This window comes from Salvia hispanica, chromosome 2 (genome assembly GCF_029641045.1).
Source record: "Salvia hispanica isolate PSC_SH4W2 chromosome 2, Shi_PSC_v1, whole genome shotgun sequence".
Lineage (NCBI taxonomy): Eukaryota > Viridiplantae > Streptophyta > Magnoliopsida > Lamiales > Lamiaceae > Salvia > Salvia hispanica.
Window position 1 is genome coordinate 54,451,101 of NC_142693.1, and position 23,418 is coordinate 54,474,518.

At 33.6% G+C, this 23,418-nt stretch overlaps 3 protein-coding genes across 5 annotated transcripts; 1 reads left to right on the plus strand and 2 right to left on the minus strand.

Moving 5' to 3' along the window:
- The first annotated feature begins 2,896 nt into the window (after positions 1-2,896).
- LOC125202793 (uncharacterized) lies at positions 2,897-7,570 on the plus strand. Of its 3 annotated transcripts, XM_048101264.2 has the most exons (9): positions 2,897-3,019; positions 3,111-3,256; positions 3,827-3,945; positions 4,193-4,260; positions 5,219-5,291; positions 5,961-6,073; positions 6,155-6,256; positions 6,743-6,842; positions 7,215-7,570. In XM_048101264.2, exons 3-9 carry the CDS (start codon positions 3,862-3,864, stop codon positions 7,389-7,391), a joined length of 717 nt encoding a protein of 238 aa, XP_047957221.1. In that variant the 5' UTR covers positions 2,897-3,019; positions 3,111-3,256; positions 3,827-3,861; the 3' UTR covers positions 7,392-7,570. The 3 variants fall into 3 exon arrangements, with proteins under 3 accessions (XP_047957221.1, XP_047957220.1, XP_047957222.1); XM_048101263.2 differs by lacking the exon at positions 3,111-3,256 and having other exon boundaries at positions 2,908-3,019; XM_048101265.2 differs by lacking the exon at positions 3,111-3,256 and having other exon boundaries at positions 2,923-3,015.
- Positions 7,571-9,958: 2,388 nt separating this feature from the next.
- On the minus strand, positions 9,959-10,577 carry LOC125221450 (uncharacterized). Its single transcript, XM_048123600.2, has one exon. The coding sequence runs from the start codon at positions 10,448-10,450 to the stop codon at positions 10,046-10,048; it is 405 nt and encodes a 134-aa protein (XP_047979557.1). The 5' UTR covers positions 10,451-10,577; the 3' UTR covers positions 9,959-10,045.
- A 9,001-nt stretch (positions 10,578-19,578) lies between these two features.
- Positions 19,579-20,331, minus strand: LOC125197553 (transcriptional regulator SUPERMAN-like). The gene has a single exon (XM_048096323.2). It carries the CDS (start codon positions 20,295-20,297, stop codon positions 19,731-19,733), a length of 567 nt encoding a protein of 188 aa, XP_047952280.1. The 5' UTR covers positions 20,298-20,331; the 3' UTR covers positions 19,579-19,730.
- Between the last annotated feature and the right edge of the window lie 3,087 nt (positions 20,332-23,418).

Sequence of the window (23,418 nt, forward strand, 5' to 3'; positions counted from 1 at the left end):
GAAAAAAATGGTGGAAATAGTATTAGTGGATCGTGGGAACTATATTATTAGTAGTGTGTAATTATGTTTGTTTTTATTCTAATGGCATAAGTTGTACGAAAATGATGCATATGGTTTATGCTGTTTAACTTTCCTTATTTAAAATTAGTCTAGTTTTGGTGGACAACTCAAAATGGTAAAACTAGTCTTTTTTTTCCACGCCCAGTCCCTCGTCCAGCTGCACGTAGCTCGCCTCCTCAGAAAGCAAGCAACACTCCTCCTCGAGCTAGCTCCGGTCCACTCCCAGCATGGTTGGATCTGATGCATGTTGCGTGCACTACCAGGACATGCTTGTTGAGTGCCGCATAAACTCATGTTCTTCGATGAGCTCCTAACAGCATCCACATCCGTGCTCTTTGGCAGGAGCACAGATGTGGGCCCGGACCAACTTTTATTCATTTTTTACTCTCTGCTTTTAGGCAAGAGCATAACACTCACATTCATGCTCTTCCGCAAGGATAAGCTCAAGGTCCCACCATCCCATTATTTAATTTAAATACTTCAATTACTAAAAATATTTCTACAATAAAAACACATTAAAATATAAAAATTACATAATTAAAATCCTAAAAAATAAAAATTATATAATTAAAATCCTAAAAAATAAAAATACATAATTAAAATCCTAAAAAATAAAAAAACACATAATTAAAATCCTACAAATTAAAAATTACATAATTAAAGGCTAAAAAATACCCTCGTGGAAGACTAGTCCTCTATCTCTAATGTTTTTCAGAGACCCCGTATCATTGCAACATGTGAATCAAGAGCATCGGGAGTCATCCGAGACCTATCAGCCATATTGAGTTGAGCCAAGAGGGTCCACAACGAGTTCGTGGGGGGTTGAGGTGGCACAAAGGGAGCAGGAGCAGGGCGGATGGAGTCGCGGCACGACGGCGGATAGTCGTCGCCTTCTTCCTTCCTTGTGGCCGGCGTTGGGAACTGCTCGGGCCGGCGTCGGGGCTACCCAAGTTAGGTGTGGCAAGCTGGCTAGCCACCTCATCCTCGCAGGCGTCGGATAGGGATACCGACCTCGACCATTTGCTGGAGGAGGATATTACGCCACCCTTATACTTCTGATGTTGGCGCACCTCCTGCCAATAGCTGAGGTACTTGTACGGTTTGTAATTTATGGATTGGTAGGTCGCCAAGGTGGCAGTGATGATGTCGAGCTCGCTCTTGCCACTCGCTTTTCCTGGAGGTAATACCCCTGGACCTTTCGGATTTCGTAGTTGGCTCTGAATATGGCATTGCGCACCATACTATCATTGCGATAGATAGTTCCATCCGGCCGGTTTTCATTGTACCGAAGAGTGACACGCCACCAAAACCTATCCCCGCTTCGGTTCGTGCCAACGTTCGGATCTTCGGATATTGCCAAGTAGGCTCTGAATAACTGATCCATCTCCAGCGGAGTGTACGGGGTGCGGACACCACGAGTAGGAGGAGTAGGAGTAGGAGTAGAGCCGCCGCTCCCTCCCGAGCCGGGTTCGGGTGCCCACCCGTTTCGCCCATCGGGGGCATCTTGGTCGTCCACCGGGTAAGGCCGGTAGCTACCCAGCACTTGAGAACCTTGGGTTTGAGGAGGGGCCGAGAATTGCGTTTCCGGACTAAGGAATGGTTGTGAGCCGAACCATTCGTGGTTCCAACCGCGGGAATGGAAGGGGTGATCGCCGGAGCCGGACATTTTTTTTGTAAGAGTGAAAGATTGAGAATTGATGAGAGAATTTAGATGAGAATTGTGTAGTGTGGTGGGAAATTTTTTTTTGTGGAAGTTGGGGTATTTATAGATGAAAATGTGAAGTTTGGGGAAAAAAAATTGAAAAATAAATTAAAAGTGGGTAAAAAATATATATATTTTATTTAGAAGTAGGAAAATATTTTTTTTAATTTAAATTCGAATTCTTTAAAAAAAAAGAAAAAGAAATTGCCAACGGCTATGCCGTTGGCCAATCGCGTGCCGCCACGTCAGCCTGCTCAGCAGCACGGACGTGTTCGATGCATTGAGCAGCGCCGTACCAGCGGCGAGAGCGTAGTGGCGGACAGCTGCGTGCCGTGCCGTTGGCACGAACGACGTCCGTCCGTAAAAACACCGCTGTGAGTGCAAATGAGGCATCCACTCATTTGAAACTATTTGTATAGGAGTGTCACTAAGAATTCCTATCATTTTTATACTACCATTTAAATCGTTTATAAACCTTGTTGAACAGAGAGAAACTATCTAAGCAATAATTATATAATCTAACTTGTAAAATGAATAAATTCATAGAAATAGTGAATCGCCACTTGAAAATAAAGCAACAATCTAATACTTATAGTTCTTCCAAAACCTCTCACTTCCTCATCTTCTAAAATATTTTCACTTCTCCCATTAATCACAAGAATAAAAACAATCTTTTTATTTTCACAACATCTCAAATACATAGACGTGTATTAATTTATTTTGTAAGACTTTCCCACTTCCTCTTTCCTCAATTATTATAAGAACAACAAAAACCTTTTTAATTTATAACTTTAATAAAATATTCAAATGACGTTTTTGTTATTATCTGAAAATTCTCCTTTCATATATGTACAAATATTATATATAAACCATTATTGTTATTGTTTTAACATTAAAAATATGTAAAATTTTAAATAAATTCATGTCAATAAATTATATAGTAATTAATAATTTTTTAAAATATTTTATTAATAATATAAAATAAACTATTAATTAAATTCATATTAAATATCTTAATTAATTAGATTATACTTAGAATTTTAAAACTTAATTTTTTTTAAGAAACCAACTTTTCAATATTTTACTAATTAATGATGTCGAATAATTTTTATTCTCTTTTTTAATTTTTGCCTAGAATCATTATCAGATTTTTAGTCTCAGAAAACCACTTTCTTTTTCGCTTCTCTCTCGAATTTCTCTCGCTCTGCTCCACCGCCGACTCTCTGCCGCCGTCGCCGCAGTCCGCCTATACAGTATGTAAGTCTCTAATTAGGATTGCATCAATCGATTAATTTTGTGGTGATAGATTGAGCACAAATAATATCAGAATTTTGAAATGGACCTTTAGATTGCGAACCGTCTTAGATCGTAACGGTTAAGCAATCGGCCTCGCATCCGTTGCCGGATTCGCGGGAACCGTAAGATTCGTTTCCTTGTTCGATCGCGATGACACTCCACAATCTACAATCGCAAACGCCTTCTTCAGTCTCCTAAGTACGCACTATATTTAATGATTGATTTTCTGATCCATCAATCTCTCTTGAAATTAGTCAATCCATCTCTTGGCTACAGAGGATATTGAATGTGTATGCAGATTAGTTTATTAGTGTGTTTTTTTCTGGTAAAATTAGTCGGCAATTTTTTTTTTGTGGTAGGGTACCCAACCCGCAGTTGATTTTGCTCGATGCTATTTACTTTTTAAAAAAATAAATTCCTGATTAAAATCGAATTTATACTCTTGGATATCATTTGATTACTTAAAACTTATTTATGGAATTCTGAAGTGCATTGCTTGTGGTGAATTTTCTTATCCATGTGTATTAACACTGGACTTGAGTAAATCATGTATAAACAAAATCTGAATTAGTGGAATTTGATGTTTACATCATTACGTATTCTGTCCCTGGTTCGATTTTACCAGTGCATGCGTGAACTGATGACTTGATGTTAAAGTTAATGACCAATCTGTGGTGGATGTCCATTTACCATAATAATTCTGTATCTACTTACTGAAGTTAGTAATAACCTTTTTGTAATCATCTATTATCCTGCTGTTTATCTCAGTTGGCCTTTTAACTATACATGCTTTGGACTCTGGGATGGGCTTCAGCAAAACTGAAGTGAATTTGAGAAGATTACTTGCAGCAGCACCACAACAACAGAATCAGGGAAAGCTTGTACATGTATGCACTTGGTCTTCATAATTCTCTGATCATACATTTTTACATTATGTTCATCATTTTTAGTCAAGCATAGTTGATATTTTTGTTTATTAATTTGGGGACAATTTAGTGAAGACATGTTTTTTGATTCTTCAGGCTACTTTTGACCATCTTGTGTTGTTATTTGGATTTGGATTTCTTTTTGAGTTTTTTTTTGTTTTTTATTGGAAAGTAAGGACATTCTTTTGTTTGTGATGATAATATTTAGTATGTGGGCACTTTAAGAGAGCAACTGGAGCAATTGGCTGAAGAGAGGACTCCTGAAGGTTTGCCAAGGTTTGTCTAATTCATGCATGTGACTTTCAATTTGGCGAACTTGATACAAGGTCATTTTCTGATTACTCTTTTGGTTCTTCATATATGAAGAAAAATGAGTAAGATGAAGAACGTAGTGAAATTGCAATGTAGCATTTCTATGTAGCGTCATTAGTGGTGATGTTCCCATTATGCCCTACCTGCTTACTTATAAGCATTCATAGTTTGTTATGTGGGAATCAAATGGGGTTATTTGATTGATAGGTTACTTGTGAGTTATAACAATGTCATATTATGCCTTACGAAGGAGGTTATATGTGGAGTTCTTTCATGAAACTGTCTCTTTTACTTAGCCCATCATGCCTCACAAGCAACTCGAGAATAAAGGTCTCTCGATTGATTGAATTCTATTAGACATAACAAAGCCATACCTTTCAACTAATTTATGACTGTTAGGTTGAACAAAACCCATTCACTGTTGGACTACATCTAAAGTTCATTCTCGTCGTAGACTGCTAAACATTAATAAGGTGGTTTGCTAAACATTACATTTTAAGTTTGATGCTTCTGTGTGCTACCTTCTTGCTTTTCCTTTCACACCTAAAATTTATATTTTTGTTCCCAAAAAGGCAAAACTATTGATTTCTAATTTGCCTCCCCATGCCTCACAAGCAACTTCGAAATTTGTATTTTTAATTATTTTGCTTCCATCATTTGAATAAATCCAAACCATTCGCTGTTGTATTAACAGTTTAAAATTAAATCCTTCATATAAATGTACTCATTGTTATAAGAGCTCATACATGATTTGATAAATCAAGTTGGTTTTCTCAAAATCACTTTCTTGTTAACTCTGCGGACAATTTCTTTTGTAAGCTTTGTATTGCTTTTCCTTTTGTACCTTGAATTGATTAATATCTATAAATGCTATCCAGGAACTCTTACATGTTTTCTAGTTGATTGTGCCACTTTTTTCCAGGGTATCAAAAGCTCAGTTGAATGACTATTCTGAGAAAATAGAAGCTTTAGCAGCTAAGTTAGATGTGGCTGAGGTGGGTTTGAGCTATTATTGAATACAAGTTCACTTAATAGTTCTGTGTAGCATTTTCCATATGGTTTCTTGAACTTTTAGTTACCGTAAAGATGCATCTAAAGTGCAAAGATGGCCGGATTGATAATAAATAGTGCACTCCTCTTCATTGTGGTTTTAACCATTTTATATAAGTCAATGAAACGAACACAGTAAATACTTAAATCAATCGCATTTCGAATTAATTAATTCTATAAAATCAATGCTATTGTATATCAACAATGTTCCGATCAAAGATAACTCACACTAAGACAAAAAAATAACATTTTTGTGTGTTATATATTTGCGTGTTTCTCCTGACCCTTTCAAGTTATTTAGTTTGTCCTTCATTTCTTACAAATGGTAATTTGAAGTTTGATTGCCATTTACAAAAACATGGCAATAATCAGAGATTTGAATTTGGCTCTATTTCTTAGTGATTCTGCCCTCTTTGGGGCTATTTTCTCTAGCTTCAACAATGCTAAGAATGCACTAATCTTTTCCGCTTATGTAAGCTGTATGATTGCCTCATTGAATAAGGTAGGAAATAGAGGTCTTCTCCATGTGTAGACTGATCACTCTAATTAAGTTTCAACTTTTCAAGCTATTAGGATTCATCTCTAAAATGATCCCTTTCCTTGACAAATTCCAGTCCAGTACTCAAGTTAATCAGGAGCCTTCCTTTGAAACCAAGGCCAGAGACTCCCCTACCACATCCGACGGAGAAAGTATTCAGTCTCCCAGAGGGCTGAGAAGGAGATTTTTGTATGTGAACTGATGGTCATAGTGTCTAATTACATTACTTTATTACTTAATTTTTTTCAAACTGACTTTTAGTTGATACAGACCCCCATCGGGAGATAGATCCCCCAGTAGCATCGAAGACAGTAATAATGCGAAATCTGTTAAACTGGATGCTGCAGCACATGCTCATATTGAGAAACACAGGTAGCATAATTTTACTATTTCTGAGTTAGTTGATGATAGGTTTTTTTTCCAAGGGAATAACTTGAAAAAGAAACTCATCTTGACCCAGTCACTTGATGATTATTGTACTGCATGTATCTTTCACTTGAATGAGCTTATATTTGATAATTTACATTGCTTAAAAGCCAATAGCACTTTATCACATGTAGTTTTCTGGCAGAATATAATGTAACCTAAACCTACTTAAGTAAAAAGAAAACAACAGAAAACCATTGGGTCTGTGTTATTGACACAAGTGTAAATTGGTACTTACAAGAGAAAAACCATTGGGTCTGTGTTATTGACACAAGTGTAAATTGGTACTTATCTCATACAAAAGGGTAGCCTGGTTATCATGTCTTGAGATGGATGGTATAATCAGGATTTTTTATCATCTGTCTGAATTGAATACATGATCTTTTTTACCTTTCGACCTCCATGTTTATGATTTTGTATTTTTCTCTACAGACAACTACAAGAAGATTTAACAGATGAAATGGTTGGTTTGGCACGACAACTCAAAGAGAGTAGCCTTATGATGAGCCAGTCCATAAAAAATACTGAGAAGGTGAGTGATATTTTGATTGTTCATTAACAAATTGGAGTTGGTTCATGGGACCAATATCATGCACCTTATTTACATGATTGTGGCCACATAATGTTCGTTTACACATAACTTCATCAGTGTGTTATTTTAAGACCAAGCTGTGATCAATCTTTTCAATATACTAGTATTTGATCATGAAATTTCACTTGCAATTGCTTCTAAAACTAGAGACAGTGTTGCATTTCGATTATTATGGTGTTGTAGTAGTACTTTTATTTCTTCTGCTGATTGCCGTGTCCTATGTTAAGACATGTGGCGTGTTAGTAGTGTAAAATACAAGTACACACAGAGGAACACAGTCAACATCTAACTACTGGGATCTTGTCTGTGTAGGTACTCGACTCAACTGAGAAAGCGGTTGAGCAGAGCTTGGCGAGCACCGGGCACGCAAACACTCGGGCAATGGAGGTTTATTCGCAAAGTCTGAAAACGACATGCTTTACATGGCTGCTGATCTTTGCCATGACGTGCATATTCGTCATGGTTGTGCTACTTATTCGTGTTACTTAGGATTAAGGAATACCTTTAGGCCCAGCTGTAGAATATAACTGATGTTCTTTAAAAACAACTGATGCTGTATTTTAAAACTTTTTCAAAATCATGTGAATATGAATCTGGATTTCGGTCTTGTGTTGGTAAGACTCATTTTTCACTAATACTAATACTTAAATCACTTTTTTTTTTTATAATCTCTCTTAGTTTACTAATTATACATTAAAACTCGTATTATTTTATAGTAATTTTCTATTTTTCAAAGACGGTGGTAGATGAGATTTAGTTATAATCCCAAGTTATCCTTCAATTTAAGTTTTGAGATTTTATGTTCCTTTTCTGTGTGGCATTTAAACCCCTGACAATGCACATCAACTTCAGACGAGGAATCGGTTATTGTTTAGCCAAAATATTACCGAAAAGAGAGATGAAATCGTTATTTGTTAAAAATCTCATGCATCTAACTAAGAGACAAACAAAATCGTTAATATTTTTAATGTCATATATCAAAAACTTAATTTCCCTTAATTTGCAAAGTTGTGCAAGATTCAAATACTTTAGAGATGTACAAATGAAAAGATGCATTTGTAGAGGAAAGTAAAGTTTGCTTATGATTAGAAGAATGAGGTTGTTTGCCGTTTGGAGTATGTGTTTGTCAATGTGCTTTATGATTGAAATAATTTAATGTGAAAATGGAGTCACTTTCATGTCCCCAAAGATGGAATAAAATTAAAAATGGAAGAAGACTGGACTTCTCCAACGACTCTGCCATCTCCACTAACCTACAAACACAAAAACGACAACCACTAACTGTTACAACTTCAAAGATCAATAAATATAACACTATTTTCAGATTTAAGAAATCGAAAACGTAAACTTTGGATTTTAATATGAAAAGTAAAATTAAACAAAAAATCACTAAAAAATGCACCAGCCTGGAATCGAACCCGGGTCTGTTCCGTGGCAGGGTACTATTCTACCACTAGACCACTGGTGCTAATTGAAATTGATTTAGTACTTTATAGTATATGTATTTGTTAGTACTAAAAATTGAAATTGTGAATATTCAATACTTATCGATTATCCCATCGATCAAACTTTCGGTCAAAATGGTGGTTCAATTCTCACAAAAACATTTTTCGTATATATTCTTGTGCTGAACTTTGTGGCCTATGCCCTATGGCTATGTGGCTGTATAAGGATTTACTAAATTCTTAGTTATACATATTAAATTATTATCCTTATTTATACTTGAGCTTGGATAAATTATTAATGCTTTCAAAAAAAATTACAGGAGTACTGTAATTAGTAATTATTCAAAACCCCAATTCAACACCATAAGAGGTAAATATTACACTGATTTTTTTTTTTATTAATCAAAATGCTCGAGCCAAGAGAGGCGAACTGTGGAGTATAAACAGAAACAAAACAACGTCAACCAGTAGGACAAAGAGCAACAAGCTCCTCCCCAAATAGAGAAAAGAAAAACTACGGCAAGCATAAGGTACCAAAAACCCACTATCAAGAAAGCCATGGAAAGCTTACCACCTAGCCTCAGGTTGACACGAACCTGCCCACTTCCGGACTTCCTTCAAATTATCAAGAATTTGTCCGGGGGAGAAGGGAAAATCGTGACACCAACCACGAGTTCACATACCGAGGCGCCAAACAACATTTTTTTCTCAAGTGAAAACATGGTCAAAATTATTATGGTGTACGCCTAAAAAAGCCCTAAATTGGTTATTTATGCCTTTTGTTAATGCATATTTCGACGTATGAATACATGGAGAGAATATTGAGAACAACTAGAAAAAGTATAGACTTATAGTAGTTTATTAACTTGAAAAAAGAATTCAGAAAAGAAATAAATAACTACGTACAAAAATCCTAGATGTGGCATATCGTTAAGCAAAAATTAAAAAAAAAAAAAAAAACAATTAAGAATAAAAAAAAGTGTATATCATTCACGACAGTAGAATTGCCTCCATGCGTCGATGGCCTCCCTAATATTCATTTCCTCAAATATATTATATATCTGCATAATTAACTTTTCATAGACATTGCACCATTATTGTCTTTGTTCCAAGAAAGATAAAGAAAGTAAATCCGATCAAGTTTACCTATAAATGTTCAAGAAAATTAACGTGACCAAAAGTTCAGATGAAATAGAGACCCTATACCTCTTTGATACTAATAATTAAGAAACTAAGCTAATTACTGTGGTCTTCATCATAGTGCTAAATTGTTGATTATTTACCCAAATTAAGTTAAAAATAGCGCATTAGTACATGTCTTAAAATTGAAAAACATTCCGCACACAAAAAAATTTGAAATAGTATTTAGAGAGCTTTAGTTTCATTTATAACTAGTCCTTCTAATAAATCAATATAAGAGCAATTATAATCAATAGTGATCCAAGCCAGTAGCCGGCTTCAAGGACAAGCTACACACACAAAATTACTAAATATATAGTAGTATTAAAAAATAAAAGAGTAAGTAATACGAAAACCCTAATTATATACCCAATTGGATTAGATATAATATCAAAAAAAAAAAAAAAAAACATTAGGATCTTACCAACAAAGTGAAGATGTGAAGAAATCTTGAGACTCCAAATTACAATATTCCTTTATTAGAAAGCTCATCAAGATTCCTAGCTAGTACATACTAAATCAAGAATCATAGCCAAGTCGAAGCTCCAAATCCAACTCCTTGTCCTGCTCCATGCCCCGATGATCGATGACCGGTGTGAAGTCCAAGCTCATCCTCATCCTCCAATCGGCCGCTGGCTGCTGGTTCCTCTCGTACAAAGTTGAATTACTTAAATCAGCAGTGGGGAAGTAAGGACGAGGAGTGCTCGCGGATGATGGGTAGAATCTTTGAGGCTGTTTGGTGGAATTAGGTTTGTTCCTGAGTCTATCTTTTCTATGGATGTTCATGTGGCCACCTAGGGCTTGTGCAGTGTTGAAGCCCCTCTTGCAGAACACGCACTCGTACGATCTCCCAACGCCCAATTCCTTGCTTTCTTCATCTAACAACACTTCTTCGCTTGAGTTTGTCGATTCTTCCCGATCCATAATCGTCTATAGATATTGATCGTGATCGAGAGAGAGAGAGAGAGGGGGAGAGAAGAGGATGGATCGGAGGTAGATGGATATATATTTATGTGTGTGTAGGAAGAAAATAAGAGAGGAAAAAATGGTGATTGAATGAATAAGACAATATTAGGGTTTAAGTTGGACACGGTCTAATGTTTTCATTTGACTCTTCTTTCTTAAGGGAATAATAAGGCCGGCCGTCTATCTACTTAATTTACTACATTCATTAATCAATCATATTTTCTATTCATTCATATTTTCTATTCATTCCAATCTTTCTCTTTTAGTTTAAGTATTCCAACGTTTTGTAAAGGCTGAGTTCACAATTATAACTATTACTATATCAAACAGCAGGGGTTGTTCAGTTTGTACAATTATATCCCAAGATTAAATATCACAACGTAATCTCAAATGGACAATCATGTGATGTGATAATTAGTAATTGTCACAGCCCTTTAATTAAAATAATCTCATAAGTCAATCCTAGATGAATGATCATATGATAATTAATTAGTTATGGCAACCGAACACACTTACTATATACTTTATTTATTTGTGATCATTTTCTTAAGTTGTATAACTTGTAAATTAATGTCACATAGTATATAATATGTGTGCTTTCTTCCATCTCTCAAGTCGATATACAATCTTCCAAGTTCGTGTCACACCGATAATCACGGTGCATATATAAACAATTTAAATTAACTGTCACCGTTTTCATATTTAGTACGTACCTTCTTTTTTGTTGTGGTATGCTCTTAATAATATTTTCCCCTTTGTTTAGAATTAGGTACTTGATAGAGGATATTGGAGTGTAGTGATATTGCCTTTTGTAAAAATAGGGGATCATATAAAACTTCACTTAAAATAAACACTATGTACGTTTTGCACATATGTAACCTTTCATGATTTTGTGTTCGAACATAAAATTGATATGCTAGAGAAAGAAAATTTGATATGATAATTATAGATCTTATATTAGCATCATTTGTGAGCATCACTCCTATTTACTCTGCATCAGTATTATTTTATAGTCTAAAAAATTATTATTAAATTTATTAATTCGATAGATTACATAGCTCATTTGTGAAGATTCTCTAATATCTATACTTCCAAAAATAATAATTTTCAAAATATTATAATCTAAATAAATGTGTAAAATAAAATACTAATGTGAACTAAACAAAAATAGCGCTCATAGTAATATTTATATAAAACATATAGCATAATATCTCTCTCTATAAAATGCTTAGTGTGGATGAAACAAGAGTGATACTCACACAAGCTAATATATATATTCGTATACACCTTTCATCTTTTGATCTGTAACATTGAATGATTTCCCATTCAATTGGTGAAAAAATTGAAACTTCAAATTTATTTTGACAAAATTTATTCTTGAAAAATGTTGTTTTATCATCAAAATAAGATCATTTTAATGCTAGAAATAAAAAATATCGATTTAGAAAATGGATCTGCATGATAGAACTTTTCTTCTAGTCAAAACTCATAACTATATTAATTGGCAAATACATTGATATCAGCTGCCATCACAAAACATATCAGTTCTTTACTAAAAATATCAGTATGTTGATTCGTGAATTTCTGACTTTATATAATTTTTTGACTCAATATTAATAATTGATATGTTTTGTCATGTAATATATCGTAAAACTGATATGATTTCAGTTTTCAACGTTCTCATTTTAAAAAAAAATTAATCGAAACCCTTCCCTATTGAATTATGTACTTACAAAATTAACTTGATTATATTTTGAAAGGAACGTGATGATATTACAAAATAATCATCGATTTGAAAAAAAAAAATTGAAATGAATACAAAAGAACTATGATTCAATATTTGTAGCTTAACTTAAATAACCTCAATTATAATTTGCATGATCAGTTTTAGTCTCTGTATTCATCCTCTTCATAATCATCACAATCACCATCATCACTTTAATATATAATCATTATCATCGTGTAAATATTTTTTTCTAGGTACATAGGACTAGGAGTATATTAATTATTGCAGTCGTGAGCGGCGGCCTTTTTTGCTAAATAAAATAAAATAAGAAACATATCAAATATATAGATTATGAATCGTCCATATATGATCAAGTAAGTCATGATCTCAGATGCATCAAAATCAATCCAATTTATTTTATCATGGCTGTCGGATAGATTATGGCAACAGTTTGCTGAAAAGCCCCTTTCACCCACTACACAAGGTTAAATCAATTAATTAACTCCAAATTAAAAATAGGCTACATCACGCCGTAAGCTGATGAACCTGGCATTAAATTAAATATACACTTGTGTTATTAATTTTTACTTAAGACTTTATTTTTTTTAATAAAATATGTATCTGATCAGTACAAATATTTTAGAGTTTGCATAGCTCGTGGAGTTGCGTTTTTAATTAGGCGTAATTCAAGATCGTGTTGGGTTATGGTGTATAGTTTGAATAGAATAGCAAAGGGGTTACTGCTAAAATCTAACAATTCCAACTTTACGAGTTTGTAACAATCTAGCATTATTATTAAATTTTAATAGAAATCGGGCCGTGATGTTTTTTTCCGAAATATCTTTTTTTAATAACTCGACCCTTCTATATAAATTCGATTCGCCACTATGTAGTAAATCGCATAAAAAATGATGTAATGGAATTTGAATTTGATCAATTCTGACTCTAAGCCGTTGGCAAGTATTTATTGTTAAACGATAGCGGATGATATGCTCCTACTAAGCCGTTGGCAAGTAAAAAGAAATGACTCGCGCATACTAAATCGAATGCATGGAATGACTAGCCTATTTATAGGCCTAGTCCACCTGCAGGAGAATGTAATCGTCAGGAGTTACAAACCGTTACGAGAGTTGGAGGCTGATCTTGGATGGGACGTATTTGAACACGCCTCACGCTTGGATTTGATCACAATGTGGACATCATTACGTGTCAGCTATATTTGTTTCGCTGCGTCATATTGCGATGTGGCTCGTTGACTTGGATGAGTGATGTAGTCTAAAAGAATAAGGTTGGGCTCAGATAAAGCCAAGCGCCAAGCCCAAAGAACATTCCAAAGACCAATCGCCAAGATCCAAATCCAAGACCCACGGCACAACGGGCATGTGGGACACGGTGCACGACCACGTCACATGGGACACACAACACATGGTCATGGCACCAGACACACGATACGCGGCGCGCAACTGCAACCTCGGCCTCGGTGAGGCGAGGTGGGGCGGCGGCGCGCGTGTGTGGCTTTATTGCCTTCTTAGTTGACTATAATTATTGTACATTTAATAATTTAGTCTATTGAATACTACCTCCGTTCTGCGGTAGTTAAAATGAGAAGAGAATAAAATAAGTGACAAAATAAGGTAGATAAGGGTCTTATTTATATTATTCTCTCTCCTACTTTATTTTTTCTCCAATTTAACTATTTACTATCATTTTTCTAAAATGAGTGCAGAAAAAGAAATGACTCAACTACCGTAGATTGGAGGGAGTATATGTTTTATGAGGTTCTCACCAATGTGTGATAATTAACACTTACTATTAATTAATCTTTTGGTTTTTCTTATAGCTCCTTTATAGTCTTGTTTCAGTGACCAACTTTAATCCATTATGTCTCATTAACCATAAATCGATTTAGAGAAAATTAATATACCATGTGTCATTTACTCCGAACATAGATTGATCTTATATCATTTAATTTCACAAATTAAATGTTCCGTCACATAAACAACTCGGTCAAAACCCTTTAACCGGTCATGATTCCAACAGAGTCATTTATTTGCAAGACGAGATAAACCCTGGTAGTCTTCTAGCGTTGACACGCTCAAAGCATGAACTTGGATGGATGTATCTAAACACATCTCACATTACTGTCCATTCAAGGAACCTACCTGAACGGCCATTTCAATGTGCATGCATGGATAACTAAGTGTTATGCCATACATGCTTATTTGCTATGTTGTGTTGGGCTACGTGTACAATGCAAGATTGAACAAATTTAATTTGATCGCTTTCAATGGTCCAAAAAGATTAAGTTGGGCTCGGATAAAGCCCAAGCCTCCAATTCCAACAATCAGGCCCAAAGAACAGTCCAAATATCAATTGCTAAGATCCAAGGCCCACAACTCTCGCACGTGGCTCCGGCCTCGGCGAGGCACGTGGGCGGCGCGCGTGTGTGCTTTACAATCCATCTCTAGCGCACTTTAACTAGTACATATTACTATAATTAATAAAAGTTTAATGAAGACTCTTTTTCAATGTGATTAATAAATATCATAATTTTATATCATTGTGATCAACTTGAATCTATTATTTCTTATTCACCAATAATTGATTTTAAAAAATGAATATATCAAAGTTATCTACTTAAAACGTAGATCAATTTTATATTATTTAATTCAACAAACTTAAATATTATGTCACATATACAACTAGTCAAACTGTGTTAATCAGACTTAGATTCCAACATTGGTCGGGCTTAGATTCCAACATAAGATAGCAAAACAAGTACAAAATTCGCTAATTCATTGTATCTCTCAAAGTGAGCATCTGGTTGAATTATGTAGTACTCGAACAAGGTTTCCTTGGTTGAGGGAAGACAAATTGTGTTTGAGAAAGTTAGCAACTAGTGATGCATTTAATGACAAAAACCACTTTATTTGGTAAAATATATGCGTCGATACATGGGACATTATTTAGTGCTTTCTTATGTAAATAAATTTGTTATATATGAGAAAGTTGACATGGTCTTATTAATAATTTACATTTGTAATTTTGTTGGGGCACAGTTGGCTCATTACTCGTTCGCTAGGACGAAGAAAAGATTGCAATTGATAGAAAACAACATGACTGATCTTAATTTTTCCTAAAAATTTCGTCCCATGCTAACTAATATATATCGTTTTATTAATAATATAATATTGATATGATATAGTAATAGTTTATATGGATTGAAATGTAAATTTATAGATGAAGTATAGTAAAAATAATTTTAAATGGTTTAAATTTATTTAATGTTTTATTATATTCTAGTATTTTTGTTATGTTTTGCTCCATAGTTATGTAAACATATTTGTTTTTTTTTTCCAGTTAAATTTAATATTGATTGATATCTATGGCTATGTATATCAAAAAATAATTTCAAATATAATTTGCCATATTTTGCTGTTATAATTATCACTCAAATTTGGATCTATGCATTCCAATCATATCGATATTTGGAATCAGGATCTACTCTATCTGCCCCGCAAAGTTTGTCACATTTTGACCCGGCATAGGACTCGACACAGATTTTTAAAAATGTAACAAAAAATTTTGATTAAAAAATTATTGAAATGTATATCTTATATTTATATATTAATTTTATAATAAAAATAAAATGTGATAAACTTTTTAACACAGAGGGAGTATAACTTTATTTACTACTTGTAAGTTGTAAGTACTATTGTTCATGCATGTTAAATATTTTTTCATGATATATGTATCGAATTCTTTTTTATTATTTTTATATATACCAAATTTAGCTAAGCTTACAATTTATTATGAATTTTATTAAACATTACCGTAGCTGCGTGGGCCAGACCTTTCCTCGAGGTTTTAGTGGGCTACACACAGTGGCCCAATTTGATCGGAAAGTGGGTCAATTTATAACATTATGATTAGAAGCAAGTTACATTTATTCATTTATTTTCTAAAAAGAGAACCTTATTATCTTACTACTATAATTTTTCCTTCTAAAAAACTACTCCCTCCGTCCCACAAAAGATGTCACACTTTCCTTTTTAGTCTGTCCCACAAAAGATGTCACATTTCCCTTTTCGGAAAAAGTTCACTCTCACATGAATATAAAAATTATATATTCTCTCTGCATTTAACACACAAAACAAAACCTCCTAAAATCCTGTGCCGTCCCACAAGTGGGACATATTTTGTGGGACGGAGGAGGGAGTACTATATAACTAAAACTTGAATCTTTAGATCTCAAAGATACATACACGATAATTTTTTATTTCCCATGTTTCCATTGGCTACTTTTCCAATATTCATCTATTAATTCAATTTTTGATGGATAATTAATTAGAGCACCTATTCTTAATTTTTTTATTCCTCGTCAGCATGTGTGGTCAATATTTGTACTTCATATGCTAAAAAATTGTTAAAAGAGTCAAGACGAAAGAATGGAACAATGTATGAATATGACTTTACATGTTTCAATCGAGATCTATCCACGTCCAGAAAACTGATAATAATTGATTTTTATATTGAGCAATGTAAGAACACTGACATTTACATGGTTCAATCAAGATCGATCTACGTCTACAAAACTGATAATAACTAATTTTCATACGTATATAGGGAAGTAGTGATTACACTTGGCTTGTTTCAGATTTATGTACTATGATTTTGTGTACATTCTTATAAATTGGTTGTTAAACGAATTTATTGAGTTTTGATTGTAAAAATCGCTTAAAAGAGGTTAAGAAGAGAAAATATCGAGTTTGAAGTCGAAAGCGCCAGTGTTGAAAAGTGAGCAATTCGTTGAGTTTGCAAGAGCGAACCAAGCGGTCCACCGGAATGGTCGACAAGTGACATGGTAGATCCACGAGTCTGCTACATTTAAAAAATAGGTGATGAAATAAATCGCCAGTGTTAAAAAATTGCGTTGAAAGTAAGAAACAGGAATAAACTATGAAAGATAAAGAGAGAGTAAAATAGGTGATGAAATAAATTAAGAGTGATTGAATATTTTGTTTCTGTAAAAAATTGACCCAATCTAATTGGAACATCCCAAAACTGAATACAACTCAACTTAGTTGGGACAAATGGAGTATATAACTTTATATAAATACATTATCCAAATTGTAGTACTATAATTAGTTGCAAAACATTATTGAACATGTGATTGTTACTCCTAGCTAGAATTTTTACCAATGAATAAGTTTGGTGTTCAAAATTCACCCTAGCATGACAAAGAGGAGGTAGAGGAATAGGATGCTATTTTGTGGATGATGAATTTGTGTAAGAGTGAAAATAGTGTTGTACAAAATGAGTGAATGGAAAAGGACAAAGATAGAATGAGTAAATGGTGGTGACATCTACCCACTGCTCAACACTGAACTAACTCTACCTCTCTTCTTTATTCCATACCTGATGAGCTTGTCACTAAAAACAGACCCCCCTCTCCCTTTTACATCTTCCCCTCAAGTACTACCACTTTTGTCTATCATTTTTCACCTGTGGTGGAACCCTTCATTCTCTCTCCCTCTTTTTTAACTCTTTAGTAATACATTTTCACATATACAATATGGTGTTTTTATCTTTCTAATCTTTATTATAGCCGTGAATATTGTTTCTTTTTATATCTATTGGGATTCTTACATACACGACAGATGATATTTCTCAACACCTGCACTCATTATATATCCAAATATGTCAATAGTTTTTTGTTAATTCAAATTCAGAGGGGCCTGTCACGATACATAGGTCACTGGGTCAAAACATGTAGTACTATATACTTTTCAGGGTCTATTTAAATTTTCCTATATGTTGTTATTTGTTTTAGAGTTGGTCTCCTTGAACTTTCTTTTATTCATTATTTTCTCCGTTTCAAGATAGTTGAGTCGTTTCTTTTAAACACATAATTTAAAGATTAAAGTGGAAAAAGAATAAAGTATGAGAGATAATAAAAAAACTTATTCATACAACCTCTGTCCCATAATAGATGTCACACTTGGGTGATGACACGCATAAACTATTAGGAGATGTTGTTTTCTGTGTTAAGTGGAGAAAGAAATTTATATGTTTGTATATTAACGTGGAGAGAATTTTTTTTCAAAAAGGAAATACGACATCTTTTGTGGTACAGACTAAAAAGGAATATGTGACTAATCATAGCTGCGTTTAAAAAAGAGAATCGCTATTTATAAGTGACTAGAAAACCCTAAGAATTTTTTTAAAAAGCCCAAGAAAACTAAAATTGCGGTTTTTTGGTGTTGTAAGTTAGAGAAAGGGTGAGAATAAAATAAAAGAAAAATAATTTTTTTTACTAGAAAATGAAATGACTGAAATACATACTCTGAAATATTTTAAAAAATATGACACAATTATCTAGGAATTACTTTGTAATTTTTGTTTCAGAGGTCTGGAGTATGGTTTTGATAATGAAACATATATGTTGATTAGAAATTGATGAATAAGGGAGGAATGTATGGTTGCAGGCATGGGAAAGTGATAGGTAGGAATTGATGTTAATTTGGTTAGAGAAGGGAGAAAATGTTTGGTTTCTTAAAAGAGAAAGGTGATGATGCTGCTTGCTGACACCCAAGCATTTGTTGGGAACATGCACAAGACCAGATGTTGGAAAATGCAATATCCTCTTCCATCTTTTATTATGTTTGTACCTTGCCCTGCTCTGCTTGTACTCTCTCCACCATTCCTGGTACAAACTACAGTGCCATTACCATCACTCTACTCATTTTCAAATTAATCATCCAATTCATGCATTTACATTCTCTATTTTTTAAATTTCCTTTTCTATTGAAAGGAATTTAATGTAACTTTTGTTGAATAAAGAATTTAGTTTGGAATCGGAATCATGAGTTGCTACTGTAAAAAATGCATATTTTTTTTAAATCTGGATTGAGTGTTTTGATTTGTGAAATTTGGAGGGGTTAGGCCCATACATCTCATTTTGGATAAATCTGGTAACACGACATGCCTTACATATATACGGAGACAAAATGATGAAATTATTTAATTTCTGAATGTGCTAAATAAAATTCAAATGAATGGGACAGTGTGGTTAATAGAAAGTAGAAGTTAATTAGTTTATACCTAAGTTATAATGGGATTATTTTCTCCCATATTTGATGCATCATCGTCAAACATTAATTGGCACAAATAAAATTTAGGAAAGAAAATAAATTTATACAGAAATAAAAGAAATATATGTCATTACATTTACATAAAACAAATGAAATTAAATGCATACACACATACATACATAAGCAAGAAGAAAAGAATTAAGGTGATGCAATTCAATTTTTTTTATGTTGTTTGTTTTCTTTTCCCTCACTGAAAGAGTGAAAATAGTTCCAAATTATACATATATACTTCCTTTTATCCGTGGAAATAATCGGAATTATAAGAGGAAGCAAAAAAGAGGTAGAAAATTAAAAGTCCAAATTAATGAAAAATCATATTTGGACATACCACATTACATTTTTGATGATGTTTCCATCTCTAGGAATAACCAAGTCGAAGCTCTAAATCCAATTCAGAATCCGAATCTAGATCCTCCTTTGCATCTTGCATCAAACCCAAGCTCAAATCCAATCTAATAACATCATTTCTTCTTCCAACGCTAGTGAAATCAAGCATCGCCTCATCACCATTCTTGTATTTCCCAAGATCCTCTTTACAAAGGGTCGTTTTCGTCGTCGAGGAACGGTCAATGGCTGCAAACTCATCTTCTTGCAGAGGAGGTGGAAATGCTGAGTTGATCACAGAGACAAATTCCACATCACAAGGCAAGAACTTAACCGTGGAGGGGATTGGAGACGACGACGAAAACAAATTAGGGTTAGGGTTAGGGTTAGGGTTTGGGGAAAGCCTCATTCTTGCCCTATCTCTCCTATGCACATTCATGTGGCCTCCAAGAGCTTGAGCAGATTTGAACTCCTTGCTGCAAAAGCTGCAGCTATAGTTCCTCTGAGGCCACGAGAAGCCATGGGCCCGGTCTCTCTCGAAGCTCAGATTGGTTCCATCTCTCAGCCTTTGATCATAAGCCCACTTGGAATATCTCTCCATAGATGAAGAAAATTGCAAAGGAACAAGAGAGAAATTGAAAGGAGAGAGGGGGGAATGAAAAAAGAAAGAAGATGGAGTAAGAATGATTTGGGGTTTAAGTTTTGTAGTAGTGTCTATAGTTGTAGTTCATCTGGAAACTGTCTATTGCCAAAAATGGGGATTACTTAAAAATTGAGTGAAATGAGCTTTAGGGGTGGCAGTGGGGTTATTTTTTTGCTAAATGGAGGTGAAATCTAGTGGGTGTTTTACCACCCTTCACATTGATTATATATGTGATTGTTAGAAGATTCTTAGAACCTCAAGGAATAATAATATTTAGTCCTATCATTTCTGGCAGATCACTGCACAAACTCACACAATGAAAGTCATCAAGATTTTCAATGGAATTGACTATATACTTTATATATATATAGAGTGTGTGTGTGTAGAGAGGTGCATGGACATGACACATTCAAAAGAATGATATTGTTATTGATGATGATGATGATGTGTGTGTGTGTGTAGAGAGAGGTGCATGGACATAGAATTATTTTTTATAAATGAATTAGGTATAGTGTTTACCTAATTAATTCACTTCAAAAGTTGATGCTCCGTATTGTACCTTTTGCATGACATAAATTTAATTTGCTCGTTATTTTTAGCAAATGCAATTATATCATGTGTATGAACACTATATTTTAATGAAAAAAAATTGAAACATAGTAAAAAGTGGACGATCCATGTTCTAGTTGAATAATGTAAATTGTCAGTACTAAATAACAGCTCATAAAATTACTAACATTTAGATGATGCCAAAACATGTTGTACGATTACTTTTTTAGTATTTTATACAAAATAATTCAAAAAACTAATAATCTCTATTGGATTTATTAATCTAATGGTATTAGGGGTGGCAAAATGGGTAGCGGGTAATGGGTAATTCCCATCTCGACCCGCTACTCGCCGGCTATCGGGTACTCGATACCCGACGATAACGGGAAATTGGGCGGGATCGGGTAGTGTGTTTTAGAGTTTTGCGGGTAGCGGGTATACCCACTACCCGTACGGGTATACCCGTTTGTCCCGTTAATACCCGTTATTATTAATATTAGAGCCATATATCATTTTTAATACTCCCTCCATTCCATATTAATAGAGGCGTTTCAAATAGTTAAATAACTTAAATTAGAGAAAAAAATAAATAGTTAAATAATAATAGCCATATACACATTCATTTTGAAAAATTAAAAATAAATAGTTAGAATGGAGAAAAAATAAAGTAAGAGAGATAATAATGTAGAGAAGAGTATTTATATTATTATTTTTCCAAAATGAGTGAAGAAAATGAAATGTTTCTAAGAGTTCTTTTGAAACATTTTTATATTCCGACGAACATACAATTGAAAACTTATCGTAACTAGCTATAGAGTCCCCTTACTTTTATTCTTAATCTATTCAAAGTTTACCATCAATATTAATTAAGTAAATTAGGGAACATTGACGATTATTATGGTTTTCAAATTTTTTATTCGAATTTCGGGTCGGGTACGGGTACCCGCAATGCCGGGTACGGGATACCCGACACGGGTATCGGATAATCCCGGTATATCACGGGGCGGGTATTGGGACAACCAATTTAGCTAAAATCGGGTACGGGTACCCGACTTGTCGGGTGCGGATACCCGCGGGTAACCCGTTTCGCCACCCCTAAATGGTATCAAACAATCCGCGTGGAATATTTTATTAGTTAATATAAATAGAAAATGTTATACTAATCCATTCATCAAATTACTCCATATTTTTGTTATTAAATGAATCTTACTTGTACCGATAGGATTATATTCTAATGCTTATAGCACCCTAATCCAAAATCAAGACCAAATTTCCACTCTTAAATTTTAAAATAAGTGGATGAGATTAAATCTTACGAATCTCAATAAATAGTAGACAAAATATCAACAAAAGGGTAATATCGTCATTATGTTATCATATGATAATTTTCATGAATGTTTTTTTATATCAACATAGTGTATTACAAATATCAACAATATGACATAAGAATATCAACACTAGTACAAGAAAATATCAACACATATTTATTGAGATTTTTACATGGTTTTATTGAGATTTTTTGATGTATTCGTTGATAAAAATCTGGTTATCAACATTTACGAAAACTAAAATAAAAAATATCAAATTTCATCATCCGAACGTCATCGGAACATATGCAATTGAGATCTCGTTGGAATTCTTATAAAATTATCTTTAATTTGATATATTTTTTGCGTAAAAATAATTTAAATCGAGAGAGTTACGTAAATTTAAAGTTTTAAAATGATTTTAATGAGAGAATTGACATTAATACCCTCTAATTTTATTTATTAATTTTCTTAATTAAAAATATAATCCGTGTGGCATTATTTCAACCACTAGATCTTCTAAGAGCATCCTCATCCGTGCTCTTAAATAAGAGCACGGAGGTGGGCCCAGACCCACTTTTACTCCTTGTCCTTAGGCAAGAGCACAACACCCACATCCGTGCTCTTCCGCAAGGACAAGCTCAAGGGTCTCACTATTCTATTATTTAATTTAAATACTTCAATTATTAGAAACTTTTCTAAAATATAATAATATATTAAAATATAAAAATTACATAATTAAATCTTAAAAAATATAAATTACATAATTAAAATCCTAAAAAATAAGAATACATAATTAAAATGTGAATTTTGGGGGAAAAATGAAAATAAATTAAAAGTGTGTAGAAAACGGATATAATTTATTGAGAAGTGGGAAAATATTTTTTTTAAATTAAATTCGAATTTTTTTAAAAAAATTACAAAAAAACCGAAACTGCCGTTGGCCAATCGCGTGTCGGCACGGACGAACGAGCATGCCGCTGCAGATGCTCTAATCTAATGGCTAAGATTTAGTCTTAATTTTAGATTGCTAATTAGTTAGCAATTAATCACTCTCCCGCGTCGATATATATATATATATATATATATATATATATATATAGGGATGTATTCAAATCCTTTTCTAATATTATGTTCTATTGTTCTTTTTAATCTTGGTCTTCCATTTTAGAGATCTAATGGCCCAAAATAAAGGCTGATTTATTTACTTTTAATCCTTAAAA

Coding starts and splice junctions, on each gene's coding strand:
- LOC125197553 (XM_048096323.2), bottom strand. CDS start 20,297: ATGGAGAGATATTCCAAGTGGGCTTATGATCAAAGGCTGAGAGATGGA.
- LOC125221450 (XM_048123600.2), bottom strand. CDS start 10,450: ATGGATCGGGAAGAATCGACAAACTCAAGCGAAGAAGTGTTGTTAGAT.
- LOC125202793 (XM_048101264.2), top strand. CDS start 3,862: ATGGGCTTCAGCAAAACTGAAGTGAATTTGAGAAGATTACTTGCAGCA. Junction 4,261..5,218: donor ACTCCTGAAGGTTTGCCAAG/GTTTGTCTAATT, acceptor ACTTTTTTCCAG/GGTATCAAAAGCTCAGTTGA. Junction 5,292..5,960: donor CTAAGTTAGATGTGGCTGAG/GTGGGTTTGAGC, acceptor GACAAATTCCAG/TCCAGTACTCAAGTTAATCA.